Source organism: Zea mays, chromosome 1 (genome assembly GCF_902167145.1).
Source record: "Zea mays cultivar B73 chromosome 1, Zm-B73-REFERENCE-NAM-5.0, whole genome shotgun sequence".
Classification (NCBI taxonomy): Eukaryota; Viridiplantae; Streptophyta; class Magnoliopsida; order Poales; family Poaceae; genus Zea; species Zea mays.
Genome location: NC_050096.1, coordinates 260337185 through 260359096, shown reverse-complemented (window position 1 = coordinate 260359096; position 21912 = coordinate 260337185). Strand labels below are relative to the sequence as shown.

At 44.3% G+C, this 21912-nt stretch overlaps 1 protein-coding gene across 2 annotated transcripts; it reads right to left on the bottom strand.

Moving 5' to 3' along the window:
- Positions 1–1395: 1395 nt before the first annotated feature.
- Positions 1396–14738, bottom strand: LOC100502100 (exocyst complex component SEC3A). 2 transcript variants are annotated; one of them, XR_004855536.1, is made up of 25 exons: positions 14354–14738; positions 13164–13240; positions 12719–12799; positions 12549–12616; positions 12334–12436; positions 10471–10628; positions 9743–9860; positions 9469–9573; positions 8633–8734; positions 8405–8542; positions 7853–7981; positions 7687–7767; positions 7510–7584; positions 7102–7275; positions 6868–7015; positions 6710–6774; positions 6326–6496; positions 6143–6222; positions 4517–4598; positions 2937–3034; positions 2687–2795; positions 2538–2606; positions 2245–2310; positions 1904–2050; positions 1396–1788 (listed from the first exon to the last, which is right to left on the bottom strand). XR_004855536.1 is itself a non-coding variant. In XM_008666895.3 (25 exons), exons 1-25 carry the CDS (start codon positions 14523–14525, stop codon positions 1678–1680), a joined length of 2670 nt encoding a protein of 889 aa, XP_008665117.1. In that variant the 5' UTR covers positions 14526–14738; the 3' UTR covers positions 1396–1677. The 2 variants fall into 2 exon arrangements, 1 of the variants encoding a protein (XP_008665117.1); XM_008666895.3 differs by having other exon boundaries at positions 1904–1993.
- Positions 14739–21912: the final 7174 nt, after the last annotated feature.

Sequence of the window (21912 nt, the reverse complement as noted above, 5' to 3'; positions counted from 1 at the left end):
CTCCAAACTTCACAAGCGTAAAGGACTAAGGGGGACAAGATTGATGACATAATGGACGAGTAACCTCCAAAAAAAATCCCTGAAATCTCTATTGTTGTCACTAAACCAGGTGTTTAACTGAATTAAGTTTGTTGTCCTACTTTTAGCAGCCTTTTTGTTTTCTGGATCGCCTTTTCTCCCACCTTCTGTTACTAGCACATCTCGAACCCACGGTGACTGAGGCCGGGCATGCCGCTACCACGCCGGCCAAGCAGCAGCCAGCCAGCCAGCAAGCCGACGGGGACGGGCGCGTCGCAGCGCCAGGCACGCCAGTGAACTCTGTTTTCTCATATCATTTGTGCCACTCAAGTGAACTCTGTCGCTTGAATCATGGTTAATCACCGGTGATTGTTGTAATTGATTAATAGTGTAAAAAGTAAAAGATTATCATAGACTAATATACGTAAAAAGACAAAAAAATGTTATAGTTTAGAACGGATGATTAGTATATGTGAAAAAAGAATGGGCCAAAGTCCATGTCGCGAATGGGTGCAGCAGCAGCACTGATAAAGCTGTCGCCACTGCCGAATGGGGGTAGCCCAGATGGATCTCCATTCTAAAAAAAAAATCTCACCGAGCAGAAAACTCAGGCCACGCGCACCACATGGGTGGGCAGAAACGTAAATTCCGGGGATGCTCCTAACCCTAGGCTCGTGCTATAAATCAACAACAGAGCTTTTCAGGAAGCCATGGCAGTCCAGTCAGCATTCGCGTCCGCCGCCAGCATTCGTCTCCTGTTTTTCCCTCCGGTCTGCTCATCTCTGCTTGCGCCTTTCTTTGCGTTGCGACCTTGTTCCTCTCGATTCGATTTGAGATGCACCAATCCTCTAGGATCTTGAATCCCTCTCCCTTCTTTTTCTATGAATTCTTTTGGTGATCTGTTTCATTATGCTTGCACAATCTGAAATAGGGGGTGTTGCCTGAAATTTCGGTTTGTTTGTTCATTTGGTTTTTTAAAATATATAATTGATAGTAAATACTTGCGAGGAGGTAGAGCGACCCTGATGCAGCAGTGATAGTAAAAGAATGACTCTTACAATCATGAGGCTCGTGCTTCAGCAAGAGCACGGACCCTCTGATTACTTTCAAGCACTGTTGAGCTGCATCACGCTCTTCTTGCCTCACACTTTTTTTTTCTCTCAAACGCCACCCCTTTATTTCTATGTTTGTGTTTCGACACCTGAGATGCTCATGTTTCTAAGCTGGGAAGCCCGCAACATATGGGGCCACACTAACGAACTGGAGCCCGACACGTGATAGCTTGCACTTCAGTCTTCAGCTGAACAACCGAAAGTAGCAATGAGACCTCAGACCAGGAAACAAAGCGAACTTGGCAAGACATGACCTTCTTGACCGTGAATGGAACGGCAATTGGACAAATGACGTCATAAACATGAACATGTTCCTTCCGGTACTCCGGGTTTGCAGTTTGCATTGTCACTGACGGCTCGATGCGACACAGGAACATCATTAGGGGAAGCATGCCGCGTTCACTTCTATACAGAGGACATCCACATACACACACATAACCCAAAAAGGGCGCCTAACACAGTAACGCAAGTGGGTGCAGAATTCAATGGAATGAATGGAATACATAGCTATTTCTCTGAAATCATACATGGTGCTGTGTACTTGTATCTAAAAACCAGCAAGGACGTCTTTCATTTCGTTGACTGACATGATCGGCTCATTCCCATATATCCGTGTTACCATCTGAACAAAGCTCTCGTATTTGTCCAAAAACTCCTTCTGCAAGTGTTTGAGCAGATTAAGCAATCAGCTTAAGTGGAACGTCTCAAGCAATGACTCCTGGGGGCAATAGTGAACCAAACATTCATAATAATAGGATGGTCGAGTGGCTAACCTTGCACTTGTCCCACAGCGAAGGAAACAACTCGTCGGAGGTCAGTGTCTTTTGCAACCTCCTGTACATGGCGCTAATTGACTTATCAATCTGCACAGTTTTACACTGTGTCAGTTCTCATGGTGACACCGTGGGATGAACGAGCCTCTTGATCAAACAAAATAATTGGGCATTAAATTGATGTGATTTATTTGAAAATACAAGACAGTAGTTAGTCTGCAACCCCACATGGAAATATGCTCACAGGTCACAGCTTAGGGCAAGAAGTGACAACTGCCACCCAACTCTGTAAAAAGCTCTGAAGTACAACTGATTCATGAAGCAGATATAGATTTACTTACCCCAGATAAGCTGGATTTCAGTACCCTCCTTAGGTCAGTTTTTGATAATCCCAGCTGAAACGGTATCTGAAAAATTTTGACAATAAAAATTAGACGGCTTAATAAAAAAATGAATATTCAAAGCTCATTTATTGTCACTTCCGAAGTATATATATATCATACTTTCTCTGTCCCAAAATAAATTTTTTTTTAGAGAATTGGTGGATTCATACAATACTTGATGTATGTGTTTTGTATATGTTTACATTCATTATCATCCATTTGACGGAGGGAGTATAATAAAGTTAGCTCACCTCCTCAGCAGCAATAGTGTAAGTCAATTCGTCAACTTTCCGGTTGAATTGAAATAACCTCTCAAATTGCTGCCAAAGGTCCAAAAGAAATCTTAGATCTGTCAGAGACAGACAATATCCCACAAGAAAATTTGAATAAGTTTACATACCAGATAAATGAGTGAGCTGATATGGCGAGTGCAAGCTAGTTCATATGATTCACTGGCTTGATGGTAGAACTTTGCAAGCGTTGGCACAACATTAGCCAAGTCATAAAGACTGCATCAAACATAATATATTGTTAGTTTTGTAGACCCACCTATGCATGAAGGATGAAAAGGCAAGGATGTATATAAGTGAAAGATCATATGCTCAACAAATAGGACAAGCCCAAGTTAAGGAAAGATGAAGAAACATAACCTGTTCTGGAAAGCAGCATAATTCTCAATCAACACAATATCAGCAGTTTTAGGATCACTCTGTGCAATTTTCTCCAAAGTTGCGAACATTGTGCTAACCTATTCCATGATACGAAATGTGGTTTAGCCATATGGTGAAAAATAAAAAAAGTGCCCAACTTACAAAAAAAATCGGTAATACAATTTTCTACCAAGTAAGATAGAAATCTTACAATAATGCAAAATCTTAGGACGAAATCTTCCTTGACTCTAAACTGACTATTGGCAACATTATGCCATGTATCTCTAAAATCTAAATGTGGGAAACCCTAACTCAGGGTTGGGAGTTGTATTAGTAGGCCAAGGTTATTGGGCCTAGCCCATTACACAGGGGTAAGAATGTAATTACATGGGGTTAAGCCCAAAAACCTAAACGGGGTTCTAACACCCCCAGTCTCAACTCTATCCTGTACAGATGTTGAGACTGGATCGAAAATCGGCGAATACACTCGACGATAGCTCCTTAGTGAGGTTGCCGGCAAACTGCTGCGTGGTGGGGACACTGAGAACCCGAACATCACCGGCAGCGACACGCTGGTCAATCTCAACGTGCTTCATGCGCTGATGTTGCACGGGATTGGTGCAGAGGTAGACCGCGCTGATGTTGTCGCAGTAGACGAGGGTGGCGCGCTGAAGAGGGCTGTGAAGCTCCTGGAGAAGCTGGTGTAGCCAAGAGACCTCTGCCACACCGTTGGTCACAGCATTGTACTCGACCTCTGCGCTAGAGCAGGAGACGAGGTTGGCGCCCAGGAACACGTCAATAACCGGAAGTGGTCCGACGCGTGTCGGGACAGCCAGCCCAGTCAGCGTCGGTGTAGACCACGAGCTCCGACGTCGGGGAGAGTCAGAGTAGAAGGTTGTAGTCGAGGCAGCCGCGGAGGTAGCGCAGGATCCTCTTGAGAGCGGTGAGATGAGGCTCCCACGGGGTGTGCATGTGTAGGCACACCTGCTGGACAGCGTAGGCGATGTCGGGCTTGAAAAAGGTCAGGTACTGGAGGGCACCCGCGGCGGTTGGAGGTGGAAATAGGGAGAGATGACAGTCGGCGACTGGGGTGGAAAAAAATTACCTAGCCTAATACCATGTGGGAAACCCTAACCCTAACTCAGGTTTGGGAGTTGTATTAATAGACCAAGGTTGTTGGGCCTGGCCCATTACATAGGAGTAAGAATGTAATTACAAGGGGCTTACCCCAAAACCGGGATTCTAACACTAAATTACAGTCCCATTGGATAGAAGTAGAACTTAGGATACAAAAAACTACTATACACTATTTAGTGCAATGGAAGAAATTTGCAAATATTTGTGTATATTTTTTAGAAGGTAATCTATTAACGAAAGACACCTTTCAATGGCACCTATAAAGTCATGGAGTCTACAAGTGTTGATAGGCAAGCAAACAATGAAACAACCCAAAGTATACCACATGTCATATGCCCATGTACAGTACTACTAAGTACTAACACAAATTTATGAACTAAATCGGCAAAATATGTATACCAAGAATGCAAACAAGTGCAAGATTGCAAGGGAATGAAACTCACTAGCTTTGTGTATGCTTTATCAATTAAATCCCTGGATTGTCCTTGGATATATTGTTCCATACGTGATGCAAGGACAGCAAATCTATATGAAACAAACAGTCAGATCTTGGTCTATGTTTGCCACTTCAGAAAAGAATCTCTAAGACAACAAAAAAACTTGTCACAGTACACCCTGCAATAAGCACAATTTCTCCATAGTGCTCTTTTTATCTTGAAGCAGAACTTAAATCATATAATCACCAGTGCCAAGGATAAGAGCACCGGAGTCTTGCTGCTTATTGCCAGTTTTTACATTTTTGGGTAAGAGCTGAGCATAGGCAAAACATATGTGAGAACCTGCTGGGTCATGTCAAATTTATTCTATATTGTTTTCACAGGGAATATAATGATGCAGGCAATGTGTTACCACATGTAAACAAGGTTCTGCAAAGTACCAATGAGAATGTTTTAACATGTATGTTCCTATGAATATTATGAGCTATTATGTGAGTTTTATTCTTTGTCTAAGTGCAATTAAATTAAAATGTTAACAAATAATACTCCCTCTGTCCTAGTACATAAGACGTACCCACTTCTAGTTCAAAGACCAAGAAATATATTTAATTCTCTTTATCAACACTAATACTACTATATCGATGTACGTATATGCAGAGAGAGCACACCTTATATTATGGGATTAGAATAAAAAGCGGTTATGTCTTATATACTAGAACGGAGGGAGTAATGCAGGATGCACGAATTAGGATTTAATATGACAATACACAAAAGGTGAGCTAACATGCAATGGAATGTTTAATCACCATTTCTGTGTCAGAATATACATAAGTGTCAGGGCCCAAGAGGGCCTGCTACAGTGCCGCTGCAGTAACAGCGGCTCTGTAGCACGCCCCTCAGGTTGTTTAGATAAAGATAGACTAGTTTGGGATAAGATTAGATTTAGTGCTTAGGGTCAAGTAACCCTCTCTATATAAGGAGAGGGATTGTATCAATTGAAGGTAAGCAAGAGATTAGAAGGAAATCCCTTCTCTCTTGCCAGCCGTGGGCAAAGCCCTGCGGCCGACCTCCACAGCGCCGATAACCCTAGTTGTCGCCCTCAAACCCTAGCCATCGCCCTCTAACCCTCGCAGCCATCTGCCGCTCATAACATAAGAGTACTCCCTCCATTTGTTTATACAAGGTATATTAGGATTTGAAAATGTCAAACATCATAAATTCCAACTAGCAACTAGTCAAATGATATGTGTGCTTAATTTATGACATTTATATCAACAAAATGTGACGCTGGTTTTATAGTAATTAATGAGGTATTGTATGAGAAATTGACTGTCAAAGTAGAAAGTACACTAGAAAAAAATCTCCGAATCCCAATAAGCCTTATAAAAAGAACAGGGGGTAGTCTTAAATTGTACTTCCTCCGTCCCAAAATAGTATTCGTTTTAGGGTCTTAATAGATTCATAAAATATTTGATATATGAGTTTTATATAAGTGTCTAGGTTCATTGTCATCAATTTGAATATGGATAAAAAATATAGGCCTAAAACGACTAGTATATTGGGACAGAGGGAGTAGCACTAAAGACTGGAATTACAAATAAATCACAGTGCTAATCCATCCAGTGCAAATACCTTGGAATGTAGGCTAGAATTCCAGTTTGCCGCACATTTCTTTCGTTACGCTCAATTTGATGGCATGCTTCATCAATAAACTGAAAAGAGAGAAGAAATAAAGATCTGAACAAGCAGTGGACAGAAAATCAGCCCGTAATGAATAGTCACACCGAGCAGCTTAGGCTCAACAAGGGAACTAACCCGGCTGAACTGTACTGATATTCTTGATTCCAAGTCATCAAGTAGTTTGCGAACAAATCCTGCAGCATCAGCTTTCTGTCCAGAAAGGTAACGCTCTGTAATCCCATGCATTGAGATGCAACGCAAGGGGTCAATTTTATAAGCCCAATCTACGACCGCATAGAAGTCTTCCTGGAATACAAGGGGGAAAACATTTCAGTCACTGAAGGAAGTTGGCAACTGCAATACTGCACAATAATGTGCACATGAAAAAACAGAAGAATGCACAATTGACTTAAATCAGAAGTACTTCATGTTTGTCCTATCAAAAAAAATTATTTTTTACTCTTCTTTCCGTCAGTATGGACGAGTCAGGGTTGCAGTGTTCTATATCACGAAATATACCTGGATTCCATCGAGTAATTCTTGAAGAGCTTCATTCAATGTACCCAGTTCAGCAGAGGTACTGTCTGTAAACAGGATAGCAACACATAAAAAAAATAAGAAATAGAGCATTAACATTACATCCACGAACACATATTAGTGAGTACAAGAAAAGGTACCAGGTTTCAGATCGTTGCCATCTGGATCCATAAGACCCAGATCATCATCCGGGTCATTTCCTCCGGATTTGCTCTTATTAGCATTAGGAGAACCAGCTGGAACAAGTGCAGGTACTTCAAAGCACATAAAATGTGCAAAAAAGGAACTCTGCAAAGGTAATAGCTATTAGTTTGTCTATCAAATAAAAACAAAGGTAGTCATGTAGCTACATTTAATGAAAGGAAAGGAGCAACCTCGTCCACAAGAAGCGGGATAAATATTGTAAGCATCTTTGAGTATGCATCTGAGACCTGTGAAGTATCAGAACTGCTTCCATTATGACCAGAGCCGCCAGAACCTTCAAGCCAAACAGCAGGATTCTTCGGTGCTTTTGTACTTGCACGAAGTTCATTGGCAAATTCGCGTGCCTGAACCAAATCAAACAGTAAACTTCAAAATTGTGAATCCTTTAAAATCAAATAAAGAAGGCAAATGGATTGTAAAGTAACTGTCCATTAAGCAGAGGACTCAAAACAAACAAACAAAAAGATAAATTGTTAAATGTGAGATTAAAACAAAATGAACATATTTGAAATTAGATAAACAAAAAGTGAACTGTATGGAATCAAATTAAAAAAAGCATTCCATTATCCATATCTAACCTCTCGTCGTAGTAGTAAATTAAGGGAATGACAGTATGCCTTCCTTAAGGGACCTAAGCAGCTCTTGTCCAGACTCTGCAGTAATTAGCAACAAGAAATGATACATGTCAAATGTGTCAATGAAGTAAATATGTAATATCTAGGCAGACCCCTTGGCAAAATTAAGTCAATTATTACCTTTAAGTGCTGCAGAAGTCGGGCATATGTCCTGCATTTATACCTAAGGTCTGCATGATCAGGCCGCTTCAATTGTCCACGCTGCTTTCAGTTAAAAGTGAACTCTGTCGGTCATCTCAAATGGGAAAGGAAATATTTACTTTCAAAAATGAAGCTATGAAGAAACCTGTGAAAAGTAGCTTTTGTCACTGATCATGAAGTCTACCAAACTGGAGAAGTAGTTCCGCAAAAACTCTGATGCTCGTCGAACAAAAGTTGTTTTCAGTTTCTCCAGCTCTGCCTTTTTCTCTCTAACCTGACAAGATGTTACACAGAAGTAATTTATCAGAGATGCACAGTTCTCAACTTTAAGCTACTACAAAGAAAAACTTAAATAGGGCTTATTGAGGAAATGGTGACACCCAAAGCATATGAAGCATAGTGATTCTTAAAATTTGTTCCTTAACCAATACAGGTGGACTTTACAAAAGATTTTTTGTTAAATATGCATGAGAGCTGTGTATCATTGCATTAAGGAGAAACCAAAAAAATTACAACATACCCACCTCGCTAACACGAACACACTCTTACAAAACAAGTCTTAACAATTTTGTAATGTTATTCAACGTTCACAGTGTCACAACTCTATAATATTAACAATTCTGCAATGTTAGCATGATCAATTCCATGCACTATTAAATTGTAAATTGTAGCAGAAAACAAGAAAAAGGTAGCTCACAGCGCGCATGTTGACATAGCATGGGTCCAAATTAGGAACTTCAAGACTGCGAATGGCCCCTGTCAACCATTCACATGCCTCAACATTTTTCAGCATCCGTGACTCTTCAAATGAGCCTCCAGTTAATGATGCTGCAAACTGAATTGGATATAAGCAAAAATAAATAAATAAATAAATAAATATTAGACATCAATTTAGGGAGATGAATATTATTCCTCTCCATCATACCTCCTGTGGAATCCGCAGACGCTCAAGCAATTTATCTAGCTCTTCCATAAGCCCTTTGTTATTTACAGACTGCATCTCCAAGCCATTGTTACGTGATTCAATCTGCAAAATTAGATAGTAGGGGACCAATTAGTGAAGTTCTTTCTTATCAGCATCTAGAAAATTGTGTCTTCTGCTAACAAATGACTGCAGCAGGACCAGTGGACCACAAAAACAGGCACAATATTTAATTTTTCAAAATGACAAGTCCAAGAGGCCAGGCTGATGCCAAAGGAAGGATTCTACCAAAATTCTGAAACCGATGATAACAAGCAAGCAAGAATTCAGGACCTTCAGATTCCAAGTGAGTATTGAGTTGATTCAACAGACCTTGTAGCTCAGGTGCTAGTTACAACTACCAAACTAGTACAGGTTGTCAGTATTACTCAGCTTGATAGGTTGTCTTTTTCTTAAGTTTTTCTGAAACCCCAAAAGCCAGACAGATATGTCGTCAGAAGAGTCAGACAATCAGGTCAGAAGGGCTATAATTCTGGATGCATGTGTATTCAGCATACGGGTGCTAAGATCCTTTGGGTTTTGAATGGCAAATAATGGGGTTTGATCTACAGAGGCGCAGAGGAATATTTTCAATTAACATCTATATCCCACTGATTTCCACTTATCAGTAAACTCCATATACCAGATAGGGCCAATCACTAATCCTGGCTTTTCATGTCAAACTGGTAGTCTCTGTTTTCAACTTTTCATAGCTATGCTTCTAACAGTAAAACAAATAAACTAGAGAAGAAATATATATCCGCTTCAAATCAGACAGCTAAAAAACTCCTCAAACATACCGATGCAATATCTTCTCTCATGTGCCTCAGCTTCAGATTGAAAATCCGTAGCCACTCATCCATATCATCTACAGTTGCACTAGCAGCATCCAGACCCTGCAAGACCTGAAAATCCAAGCAACTAGATCAGTCAATGAATAAGCTTCCATACCAAAAAACAAAACATTCACTCCAGAATAAAAGTGAGATGAGTAATGGCAGTCAGATGCTGTACTATATCATAATTAGTGCACAAAAGTCAATATTGCATTGCAAAGGAACATAGAAGCAATACCTCTTCTATTAAAGGCTCGCTTTCCAGTAATTGATATACATTTGCAGCCTCCAAAGCCACAAGCTCCTGCTTCAATCTCTCAGAGAATGCATCTGCTTCACCTATTCCCATAACATACCTGCATTATTTACGGCTTTACGCTAGTAAGATTGTAGTGGTACCAAAGTACTGAAAGCATTTCAGCAATAGTAAGGTCAGATGCAAGTGATATGCAAACTAATTACACGTGGTACATTGGAAAGGCAAAGGGATCTTTGGGCAGTAAGATTTTGTATGAGTTTAGTATGGTCCTTCTATCGGTTGTCACACCATGAGGTCGAGTCAATAGGGCACATGAGCAACTGCATCCCCTGATGTTTCAACTTGTGTTAACATGGGAAAAAAGATCACGGCTAGGTTTAATCTCAACAGAATTAGGGATGAACTCCTTGTATTATAAAAAATGGCAGATAAAAAGTTCAAAAACTACAAAATGAACTACTAGAATAATATAGGTGTACAGCTAAAAAAACTAAGACCTTGTTCGTTTGTGTCGGATTGCACCCGGAATCGTTCCACCTAATCAAAGTTTATATAAATTAAAGAAGCAATCCGGTTAGGAATCGTTCCGACCCACCAATCCGGCACAAACGAACAAGCCCTAAAAGACAGCAATAGTTGTTGTATGCAGTTTTGGTTGTATTTTTTGCAATAATCAGGGGCAAATCTATGTAAGATAAGATATTTACGTGTCAAGAAGTGCCTCCATGTCTTCTTCCTCCTCTTTTGCTTGGGACACGAGATCATTTTCAACAGTTACTGTTACTTTCCTCTCGGTTTGAGTAGCAACTGATGTTTCTTGACCATCTTGGGTACTCACTTGATTATCTATGGTCAGTGTGTTTTCCTAAAAAGGATTCAGGTTCATTAGAAAAATATCCAGACAACAACCATCAAGGGGCATATCAAGCCAAACCATCATTTTGGTGAAAATTTGGAGATCAAATTAGTGAGCACCAAATCGATGTGAAATGTTGCCCAAAAAATGAAATATCAGTAGAGATATCAGGCTTTAATGTTTAAGGTGTAAACTAAAAATGAGCTAGGCATTGCAGAAACAAGAAAATTGATATAGTACTCCCTCCTTTTATTATGTAGGATTTGTGAAGCGCAAACTGTAACTCTGTATCTTCTCTATTTTCTTTAACTTGTATTCCTTGAATAAAAATAAGTTTGGCCAGTGACCAGGTCTTCAAAACATAACTTCGGTCAGCAGTATCTATTACAATTTATTTAAACAAAATAAAAAAAATATGACATTGTGAGACTAGTTTTTATTAAATTGCATGTCACCAATCAATTCAACCCAAAGGTTTAAGCTAAGGCTATCTCCAGCAGCTTACTCATCTACATACCCATATTCAAACTCCACTCTGCTAACAATGCAGTCTACAGTGCAAAACAGTGTTTCGATTGACCATGTGAGTGAACTGTTGTACAAGGTATAATAGGAAGAGGTGAGCAATTTACTTATATTATATTCCAACACTCACTCATGTCGAGTCCCTTTTGGATCTCAAACGTGAAATAGGAGCGAACAATAACTATTTTATTTTAATTTCGCTAAACAGGATTCGAACTCGACTACTCTGGCTCTGATATCATATTAAGTTGCATGCATCAACCAGTCCAAGCTCTGATACCATATTAATTGGACTGATTGGTGCATGGAACTTAATATAATATCAGAGCCAGAGGTCTCAAGTCGAATCCTGGTAAGTGCAATTAAAATAAAATAATTATAGCTCACTCATATTTCACGTCTGAGACCCAAAAGAGACTCAACGTAAGTGGGAGTGTTACTCCAATAACGTTCCCTATATCTCGTTCTCTATACGTAAATACCTATATTAGAGACATATTTTACTTTTAACTTTTGTACGTACGTATTTGTAATACTCTCAAATGTATTGTACTTGTACATATTTTAGTTTTGCTAAATATGTTGTTTTATATATTAAAACGAATAGAGGAGAGGAGAGAGAAACTATATAGCGAGAGGATTCAGCAACATCCTCTATATTTAGAGGAATATTTAGAGGACATTGCTGGAGACATGAAGGATGGAAATCTTTCATAAAATTTACGGTAGAGGAGGCTTTAGAGAACCTACTGGAGACAGTCTAATAAACCGATTTGGAGTAGACATGTTCAAACGTCGGTCGAGTTCGGGATGAGTCAAGGTCGGGTCATGGGTTGTTTGACACGGCCCATGCCCGACTCATGTCTAGTGTCGGGTTGGGTTGGACCGTACCTCCCGGTTGAACGTGTTGGGTTGGGTTGGACCGTACCTCCCAGTTGAACATGTTGGGTCGGGTTGGGTTTTGGATGAAAAATCATGGTATATTACTATGTGGAACATAGATATTCTATTTATTAGAAACAATGAGAGAAAGGGCGCAAAAATACCATAGATAGGCAATTTGTGTCAAATTAGTTCCAAGAAATCACTATGTGGAACATAGATATTCTATTTATTAGAAACAATGAGAGAGAGAGGGCGCAAAAAGGCAAGCTCGCAATCACAACGAATGGAAAATTTTGATATACACCTTTGCCCAAAGAGCTAGCTCCACAATATCAATTCCAACAACTTTTGGAAGATAACTGAGTATCTCCTTGCACATATTCAGAATACAAAAAAGTAGACGATTTCTGCAAAATATATAGCAAAGAATGAGATTTAAAGCACAAGAGACAAGAAGTTGGATAAAATTAGCACTCTAGCAGAGTCTAATACCACACAGCAAACTTTCTGGGCAACAACCTGTCATCAATGTTACGCATCGTCCATTGTGGTGGGGCAACACTCTGACTCCTAAGGTTATCAAATCCCTGCAGTCCGGACATAAAACATAAAGAGTTAGTAATGGATATAACCGATGTTCTCTTCAGATACTCCACCAGAAGCATTGCGAAAGAGATCAAAGTACATACCAGAACAAATGTACAACCACTGGGATCATTGGAAATAACCTCAACCTTTGTTAGATGTTTCAGCTTGTAAAGTTTGGCTGGCTGAAATAGAAGAAAAAGAACAGGAGAAGACTAAGTTTCTCGCAGCAAAGTAAGCAACAACCATCACCAAAAGCCAGAGGGGGAAAAATTAGTACAGTATTTTATTGATGCAGGAGTATTACAATACGCAATGCTAGCTTGAGGTAGTGTTCATGCAATGCAATCAATCATGAGTGATAGGAAACAGAAGAAAGATAATAGTATATGTAATCATGTATGCAATGAAAATGCACAGTGACCCAGTGTTTCATCTTTCAACAACAGCATGTATACCCTCATGAAAGCTTAAGGCGCCAAACAAGATTACCCCATTCCTGTGATGGACAACTATTAGATAGCAAAGTTGTCAGTATTGAAAACAAACCTCGAGCACTGCCCCAGATGAATATTTTAATACTCGAAGAAAAGCTTTGTTCGCCTCGCCTCTTGATGATTGTTTAACTGCGTGAAGCTAAAATTGTTCAGCAGATGTTGCAAGCATATATCTTCTATATAACACAGTTCCTACCCTATGCTTCCAATAACATAGTGAGATATTTACTAATAGATGCCTATCATATGCCACCCAAGATATTTACTGAATTACTGAACAGAAAAAACAGCAAACTGACACTGGCCACGGTAATAAATCCAAAATAAAGCAAATCACGTATTGGGCAGACATAATGACTGAAGCATGAATGCATAATCAAGGATCATCTTCAAGAGCCAACTCCTCCAATTAGACTCGGGTACTACATGGTTAGGCTCCATTTATCTTCAAACAATCAAGTGAATGACAACTGCATATAGATCACTGCTTCTTTCATCCAAAACAAATTATGGCTAAGCTAGGGATCTACTCATATGAATATGTGAATGCAACAAATATCTGAACAAAGAAATCACTGTTGTTGCAATCCTCGAATCCACCAGTTATGGGCTCATAGCCTCATATTCTGAGCTCTCTCATAACAACGCCATTCCAGTGTGTAAAGTGGAACTGTAAATCATCCCCTCTGGCTAACTGTGGTAGCTCCAGCTGCTAACTTCAGAAGGACCTATAAAGAGGTCCAGCACATCAAATTTGGCAGTTGACGATTGCTCATCTTTTCTGCTCCTTAGTTGTTATAGTCCAGCAATGTGTAAGTTTGGGTTCGCATTATCTTGCTAGAGCTTTGTGAGGTAAATAGCCAAGTTGTGTGCTTAAACTATGAAAAGTGGATCCAGGTGTAGTGAATGCGGGCTACTTTTCCAGGTAGCAGCATGAGATAAGCAACACGGATCTTCTCAAGCCAGCGGCAAGTGTGAATAAGAGCATAGCGAGCAAGACTTGGCTTCGTGGGGATCCAAGCGGCCCAGATCACGACCGTCCGAGCAAGAGTCGTGCAAGTGGCAATGAAGCGGGACATCACCAATGAACCCGGCACAATCCTCTTAGGCGCCAAATCCGCTCCAAGCAACCCAACTTGGTGCTCAGCAGCCCACCCCTCGCTCGCAGCGCAGCGTAGCACTAGCGCAGCAAATCGAAGCGGAGACGTGAGTGGGGCGAGGAGGGAGAAGGGGGGCGCTGACCGGTGAGAGCGAGGACACGGGGCTTGGCGAGCCTGCCGAGCTTCTCGAAGATGCCGCGGCCCTTGGCGACGCGGATGGAGAAGGCCACCTCCTCCCCGCGCGCGCCTGACGCCGCCACGGCCGCGGCGCACGCGCGCCGCAGCTCGGCGTCGTCCGCGCTCGACTTCGCCATGACGCCTCGAGCTCTCCGCCGCCTGTCCGGGCCCCCCGGTTCGCCGCCGATCTGGGGAGGTGGAGGCGCGTGACGCGGTGGGGGATAGGTTGGTGGTGGTGGGGCGTGACGGTGGCGTCGTCTGGCCGTCTGGGAGAAGAGAGGGCGAGGGAATAGAGAACAGTCAAATCATTTTCCGCGTACACTAGTAGTACTACTCGCCGTCGTGTGGACGTTACGGTTTTACCGACGACACTGGAGTGGGAGACTTGCGGTGGAACCGGAACCGGCCCGTGGCGATGGGTCGGCGGTCGCTGGTGCGAGGCGTTGTGGCTACTGGTCCTAAGTTGAGTATGTCTGGGAGAACTTCTTCAGTCTTTACCGATAGAAATAAACAGAAAAAAATATAAGTTTTTGTTAAGGCTGACTCCAATCTCTAGTGGCTCGTCCCCGGCTATTATTTTAAACTTCACTTTATAAACACTAGACTATCAAATAATATTTTACACAGCCATTAATACGATCTACGGGCTAAAGCTTTAGTCCCGTCTCGCTCGCCCAACCGTGATGCCTGCACCGTCATTGTGCCTAGTAACGCCCATCGAGACGGTCGCGACTCGCGAGCAGGGCGGGGGGCACCCAGACCAGCCCTCTATGGCTATTAAGTCATTCTCTCCTTTCTTTTTACATCATGTCAGCTTGATTTCACGTTTGCGACTCGAGTCGAGTGTATGCGAAAAGATGTGTTGATCTTAAACATGAGGTTAGGCTCAAAGTTCAATCTCATTTTTCTAATTGAGGTTTCATATGTATATTTTGTGCAATTTGAATTACTTCAAGATGTTATTTTATATATGCAAATTGAATTCTATGCGTTATTTCCTTAATATGTTCATTTTAAAACTTTGCCATGTGAATGCTCGTCAGAAATTGCTAGCATCTTCCCAATGATCTTTTTGCTTCCACTTCATTAGTCATTCTTTCCCTTTTCTTTGTCTGCTATTTAGGTTATGCTCCGGATAAAAAAATGACTTTCTTTTTGAAAGGGTATGCATCTTTACTATCCAAAATCTTCCTTCGTCACAATTAGAGTAAAGGTTGGCAGGGAACTTTTAAGTTAAATTCGTTTCTGCATCTCCCTAAGTTGTACAATACTAACTACTTAATTATGTTTGTTTGTTTGAACTTGTGGAGGTTGTGTCGGTACCCTGAAACTAGGGTACCCCTTACTACAGTATGAAGACGCAGTACCCACGCGGCGATTTTTAGTCGCGTGGTAAAGAAGTTGTGCGTGGGGCCAGGCCGTGACTCGCCCCAGCCTCGGGTGACTACTCTGGGCCAGCAACAGCATCGCCACGTGGCCGGAGAAGGTGATGTACTCCAAGGCATCGACAATGAGTCCGGACCCCATGGGAGGGTGCTGGACCCCTGGATATACGGTCCAAACCTCCAGGTTGGTCCAGGACCCTTACGTGTACGGACCGAATCCCCTAGAATGGGATCCGACCCCCCCCCCCCCCCGTATGGGGTCCGGATCGCCCACAGTGGGGTCCCAAGACCTTACTTAAGGCACAGGCGGGGGTCCAGAGCTGACACGTGTCCAGACCTGCTCTGGTGCGCTCTGGACCTATCTGCATACACTTCTGCTCCCCGCTCAGGCGAAGCCCCGATGCTGTCACGTGGCATACTGCGCGTGGCATAAGCCAACGGGCGAAACCCAGCATGACGCCTCTGGGCTACGCGCGCCTTCATGACGGATAAGATGTGCGCCTGTCCATTCAACTGACAGGTGGTGTGCTCAATCCACGATACGTGGGCCGCGCAGTTACTCATCATTACTCCCGTATTACTCGTACGGTAACTGTCCATCAATGCAGCATAGATTGCGGACATCAAGACTCCCGGTGATTGCTCAGGCGTTACTAGCATTAACTACTCACATAATGTAGTCCTTCTGTTATGCTCCTGGGCCCGCATGTCGGGGCTCAGTATTCTTGTATGTGCCTTCCCTTAGACTATACAAGGGAAGGCACACTGCGTTACAAGGACAAGTTCACACAAGCTCTCAGACTCTCAAGCTCACAGGTTTTACACACACTCAATACAACATACACACAGTGGAGGTAGGGTATTACGCTCTGGTGGCCTGAACCACTCTAAACTCTTGTGTCCTCGTGTGTTCATCCCAAATCCACATAACAGGCAAAACGCTTAGGCCCCTCCTCATCTTAGGATTAGGGCGAGTGCGTTCCGCCACCCGGCTGGAGGATTTTCTCTCCGACATTTGGCACGCCAGGTAGGGGCTTAGGCTTTAGGTTTTTCCATGTTTCCTTGCTCGGCACGATGGTTCAAATCGTAGAGCACTGTGACTTCATTCCTGAGGACTTCCCAATGGAGGAAGAGGTTGTGTCTTCCATGTCGTGGGCTTCCAACCGCCCTGCGCCTAGTGCTGCTGTTGTGCGCGCTGCGCAGCAGCACACGCCTGCGCAGACATCTTGGGCTCCGTCAAGGGCTGCTCCTGGAGCGCTGTCTGCAGCCAGGGAGTTGCTGTGCCACCCTCCTAGCTCCACGGCCTCGCCGGGGACCATGAAGCAGTGGCGTGACGATGTCGACCGTCTGCTCAGCATGGCGCATTATGGCTCAGTCAGGCCCAGGCCTCGGTCATTCCGGTGTCAACATGAGGCGTCGGCATCGGTGCGCTCACCTTCAATGAAGGCCGCACCGACTGAGGACCTGCGGGTGGAGCTCAACCGCCGACTTGTGGGCGAGGATGCCCCAATTTCTCTAGAGAGACCTAATGACCTGCGGACAGAACTCAACAGCAGGCGTGCGGGCGAGGACGCACAAGTCTCTCTGGAGAGGGCGCGTGAGCGCCGGCTAAACTTCAAGGGTCGCAACCTCGACCAAGACTTCGCTCCGCTTGCTCCACAAACTCCAAGGGGTGCCCAAACCCATACGGGTGTCCCATTGGTTGGCATGGGCTGTGCCGCGCTAGCGGATCACCTTCGCGTGGCGACTTGGCCGCCCAAGTTTCGGCCACACCTGCTAGAGAAGTACGACGGTACGTCAAACCCGTCGGAATTTTTGCAGGTTTATGTCACCGCCATTACGGCAGCTGGTGGAGACACTGATGGCGACCTATTTCCATGTAGCCTAGACTGGGCCGGGCCAGACCTGACTCATGAACCTGACCCCGGGATCCATCTATTCCTGGGAAGAGCTCTGTGCACGGTTCACAACAAACTTTGCCAGTGCTTATCAACAGCACGGTGTGGAGGCTCATCTCCATAATACAAGAACCCGGGGAGACTCTCCGGGCTTTCATCGCCCGCTTCACCAAGGGGGTGTGTGATGAGAAGATGCTAGAGAAGCTGGCGACACACGACGTGGAAACCGTCACCACGCTCTTCGCTCTGGCTGACAAATGTGCTAGAGCTACCGAGGGCCACGCATGGCACTCGGCACCACAGACCAGAGTTACCCAGGCGGGTGGCTCGAGTGCCGTCACCCAGGGCGGCAACAACAAGAAGAATAAGAACCGCGACCACGAGAGTCTGCAGTCTGCTGCTCCGGTCGTCGCGGCTGCGATTGGGGGCCGGAACGAGCACAACAAGCGCCCATGGCCACAGGAGGCAACAGTGGCTCAAGCCCTGTCCATCCCAACAATCGCCACAGCGCATCGGAGTGCCGCGAGATCATCAAGCTCACGAAGCGCGTCAGTGAGCGACGCGAGCAGGCCTCCAGGGATGGTTTGCCACCTCGTCGCCAACTTGGCAAGGAGAAGGTCGACGAAGGTGACGCGGCCGCAGGAGAACGGGACCTCAGGTATCAATCACCTGAGGGGGTCCTGAAGGACGTTTTCACTGGAGACTCCGACTCTGGTGACGACAACGACCGCCGCAAAAAGTTGTACATCATGTACGGCGGGAGCTATGAGCTCACCTCCCGTAGGAACGTAAAGTCCCTACGCCGAGAGGTCCTTCCGGCGGTCCCAGGGGTCCCGAAGGCTGCTCCACATCAGCGGTGGAGGAGCACCACTATCTCCTTCGGGGCATCCGACTGCCCCGACAACATGGCAGGGGCTGGTATACTACCGCTCATCACCGCCCCTATCATTGCCAACATGCGGCTGCACCATGTTCTGATTGACGGTGAGGCTGGGCTCAACGTCATCAGCCATGCTGCATTCAAGCAGCTGCAGATCCCAAGGTCCCGACTGGGACCCTCTCGTCCATTCTCAGGAGTGGGCCCACAATCGGTGTATCCCCTTGGGAGCATCGCTCTCCCGATTACATTCGGGACCGAAGAAAACTTCCACACAGAGAACGTCCAGTTCGACGTCGCGGAGGTTAACCTCCCCTTCAATGCCATCATTGGCATGTCGGCCCTGTACCGGTTCATGGCCATTGCCCATTACAGGTATTTGGTTCTCAAGATGTCGTCCCCGGCTGGGGTCCTTACCGTGCGGGGTGACCGCGCCGCTGCGCTAGCGGCTATCAAGAAGCTGCACGCCCTGGCGGCAGAGACTGCTCGCCCGGACGATGGAGGGAGGGACCCCTCGACTTCCGGTACCAAGGCACCTTCCAAGGTGCCAAAGGTGCAACCATTTGGAGCAGACGACGGACCCGTCAAGGCCATCCAGATCGGCGTTGACTCCTCCCGGATCACTCGCTGAGAGCACCTAGAGGGGGGGTGAATAGGTGATCCTGTAAAACTTAACACCACAAACTTGATTAAGAGTTAGAACAATGAAATCAAGTAAGTAGAGAGGAGAGCTCTTGTGAAGCACAATAGACATAATAAGGACAAGCACAAGAGACACGAGGATTTATCCCGTGGTTCGGTCAAGTACAAAACTTGCCTACTCCACGTTGTGGCGTCCCAATGGACGGGAGTTGCACTCAACTCCTCTCAAGTGATCCATGGATCAACTTGAATACCACAGTGTTCTTCTTTACTTTACTCTTTCCCGTTTGCGAGGAATCTCCACAACTTGGAGTCTCTCGCCCTTACAATAAGAATCAATATGAAGCACAAGAGTAAGGGAGGGAAGCAACACACTCAAATCCACAGCAAATACGCACACACAAGATCAAGACTTGAGCTCAAGACAATATCTCGAGGTTCTCACTAGAACGGAGCTCAAATCACTAAGAATGTCGAACAAGTGCGCAAGAATGAAGTGTGAGTGATCTACAATGCTCAAGGAATGCTTGGTGTGCTCCTCCATGCGCCTAGGGGTCCCTTTTATAGCCCCAAGGCAGCTAGGAGCCGTTGAGAGCATTCCAGGAAGGCAATTCTTGCCTTTTGTCGCCTGGCACACCGGACAGTCCGGTGCACCACCGGACACTGTCCGGTGCGGATCTCTTTCCTTATTTGGCGAAGCCAACCGTTGCAGATTCCGAGCCGTTGGCGCACCGGACACTGTCCGGTGCACACCGGACAGTCCGGTGCCCCTTCTGACCGTTGGCTCTTGCCACGCGTCGCGCGCGGATTATGCGGCCAACCGTTGGCCCGGTCGACTGTTGGCTCACCGGACAGTCCGGTGCACCACCGGACAGTCCGGTGATTTATAGTCGTACGTCGCCGTCGAAGTCCCGAGAGCAGCCAGTTCGTCAGAGTCAGCCTGGCGCACCAGACACTATCCTGTGCACCACCGGACAGTCCGGTGCACCCAGACCGAGCTGTCTTTGGCTAAACAAGTCATCTCTTTTCCAACTTGATTTCTCCTGTTTCCAGCACTTAGACACAAATCATTAGTCTCCAAAACAATGTACTAAGTCTTAGGAACATACCTTTTTACTTGATTTGCACTTTGTCCATAACTTTGCATAGATTAACATAAGTCCACTTGTGTTGGCACTCAATCACCAAAATACTTAGAAATGGCCCAAGGGAACATTTCCCTTTCAATCTCCCCCTTTTTGGTGATTTATACCAACACAATAAAAAGCAACTAAAGGAAGTGCAACATCAATACAAATTAGAACTCAAAATTGTTTTGGTTCAAATTTGGCATATATGGATCATTCTTTGCCACCACTTGGTTTGTTTTTGCAAATCAAACTCAATTTCATATCTCTAAGTCAAACACACTTGTTGAAACATAAAGAGAGACATTTCAAGAGAAATTGATCAAAGATTCAAAAACTCCCCCTTTTCCCATAATCAAATATTCTCCCCACAAGAGATCAACTTTTGACAATAAGAGACAAACAAGAGTATTTTGACAAACAAAAACTCTAACTCTACCTTTTCAAAATTCTCAAGTGGTAGCTGATCCATTTCTTGCTTTGGCCTTATTTTCTCCCCCTTTGGCATCAAGCACCAAAACGGGATAAATTTTGGCCCTTTAACCCCATTGCCTCACCAAAATCTTCAACTAAGAGTAAAAAGGCAATAAGAGTACATAGATGAACTTGGAGTGAGTTACTCTCTCATCGGAGTGTAGTGGAAGTCTTGCATGGTCCAAGTCCACCTTTTTCCTTTCAAACCTCCTTTGAGACTAAATTAAGCAAACTCAAGCACACAGTTAGTCTCAAAAGGGTCAAGTTGTAGCACATCTCCCCCTAAATATGTGCATCACTTGCAATTGGACTTGTGAGGTCCGGGGAGTGCTTATACAACTTGAGCACCATAAATAAACAACAAAATGCATTAAGGAACATGATCAAGGCATAAAACACATGTATGCTATAAATCAATCCAGGTTCCGCGAATCTAAGACATCTAGCTCACTACGCGGCCTGCAAAAGGTCGACTCATCTAGAGGCTTGGTAAAGATATCGGCTATAGCTGGTTCTCGGTGCTAACATAAAACACTTCGATATCCCCTTTTGCTGGTGGTCTCTCAAAAAGTGATGCCGGATGTCAATGTGCTTTGTGCGGCTGTGTTCAACAGGATTATCCGCCATGCGGATAGCACTCTCATTATCACATAGGAGTGGGACTTTGCTCAGATTGTAGCCAAAGTCCCTGAGGGTTTGCCTCATCCAAAGTAGTTGCGCGCAACACTGTCCTGCGGCAACATACTTGGCCTCAGCGGTGGATAGGGCAACAGAAGTTTGTTTCTTAGAACTCCACGACACCAGGGACCTTCCTAAGAATTGGCACGTCCCCGATGTATTCTTCCTATCGACCTTACATCCAGCATAGTCGGAGTCTGAATATCCAATTAAGTCAAAGGTAGACCCCTTTGGATACCAGATCCCGAAGCAAGGCGTAGCGACTAAATATCTAAGAATCCGCTTCACGGCCACTAAGTGACACTCCCTTGGATCGGATTGGAATCTAGCACACATGCATACGCTAAGCATAATATCCAGTCTACTAGCACATAAATAAAGCAACGAACCTATCATGGACCGGTATGCTTTTTGATCAACAGACTTACCTCCTTTGTTGAGGT

Excerpts from the sequence above, each read along its gene's own strand:
- LOC100502100 (XM_008666895.3), bottom strand. The coding sequence starts at position 14,525 with ATGGCGAAGTCGAGCGCGGACGACGCCGAGCTGCGGCGCGCGTGCGCC. Across the intron at positions 12,800-13,163 it reads CATCTGGGGCAGTGCTCGAG|CCAGCCAAACTTTACAAGCT; the intron begins GTTTGTTTTCAA and ends CTTCTATTTCAG. Across the intron at positions 4,599-6,142 it reads ATTCTAGCCTACATTCCAAG|ATTTGCTGTCCTTGCATCAC; the intron begins GTATTTGCACTG and ends TGTTTCATATAG.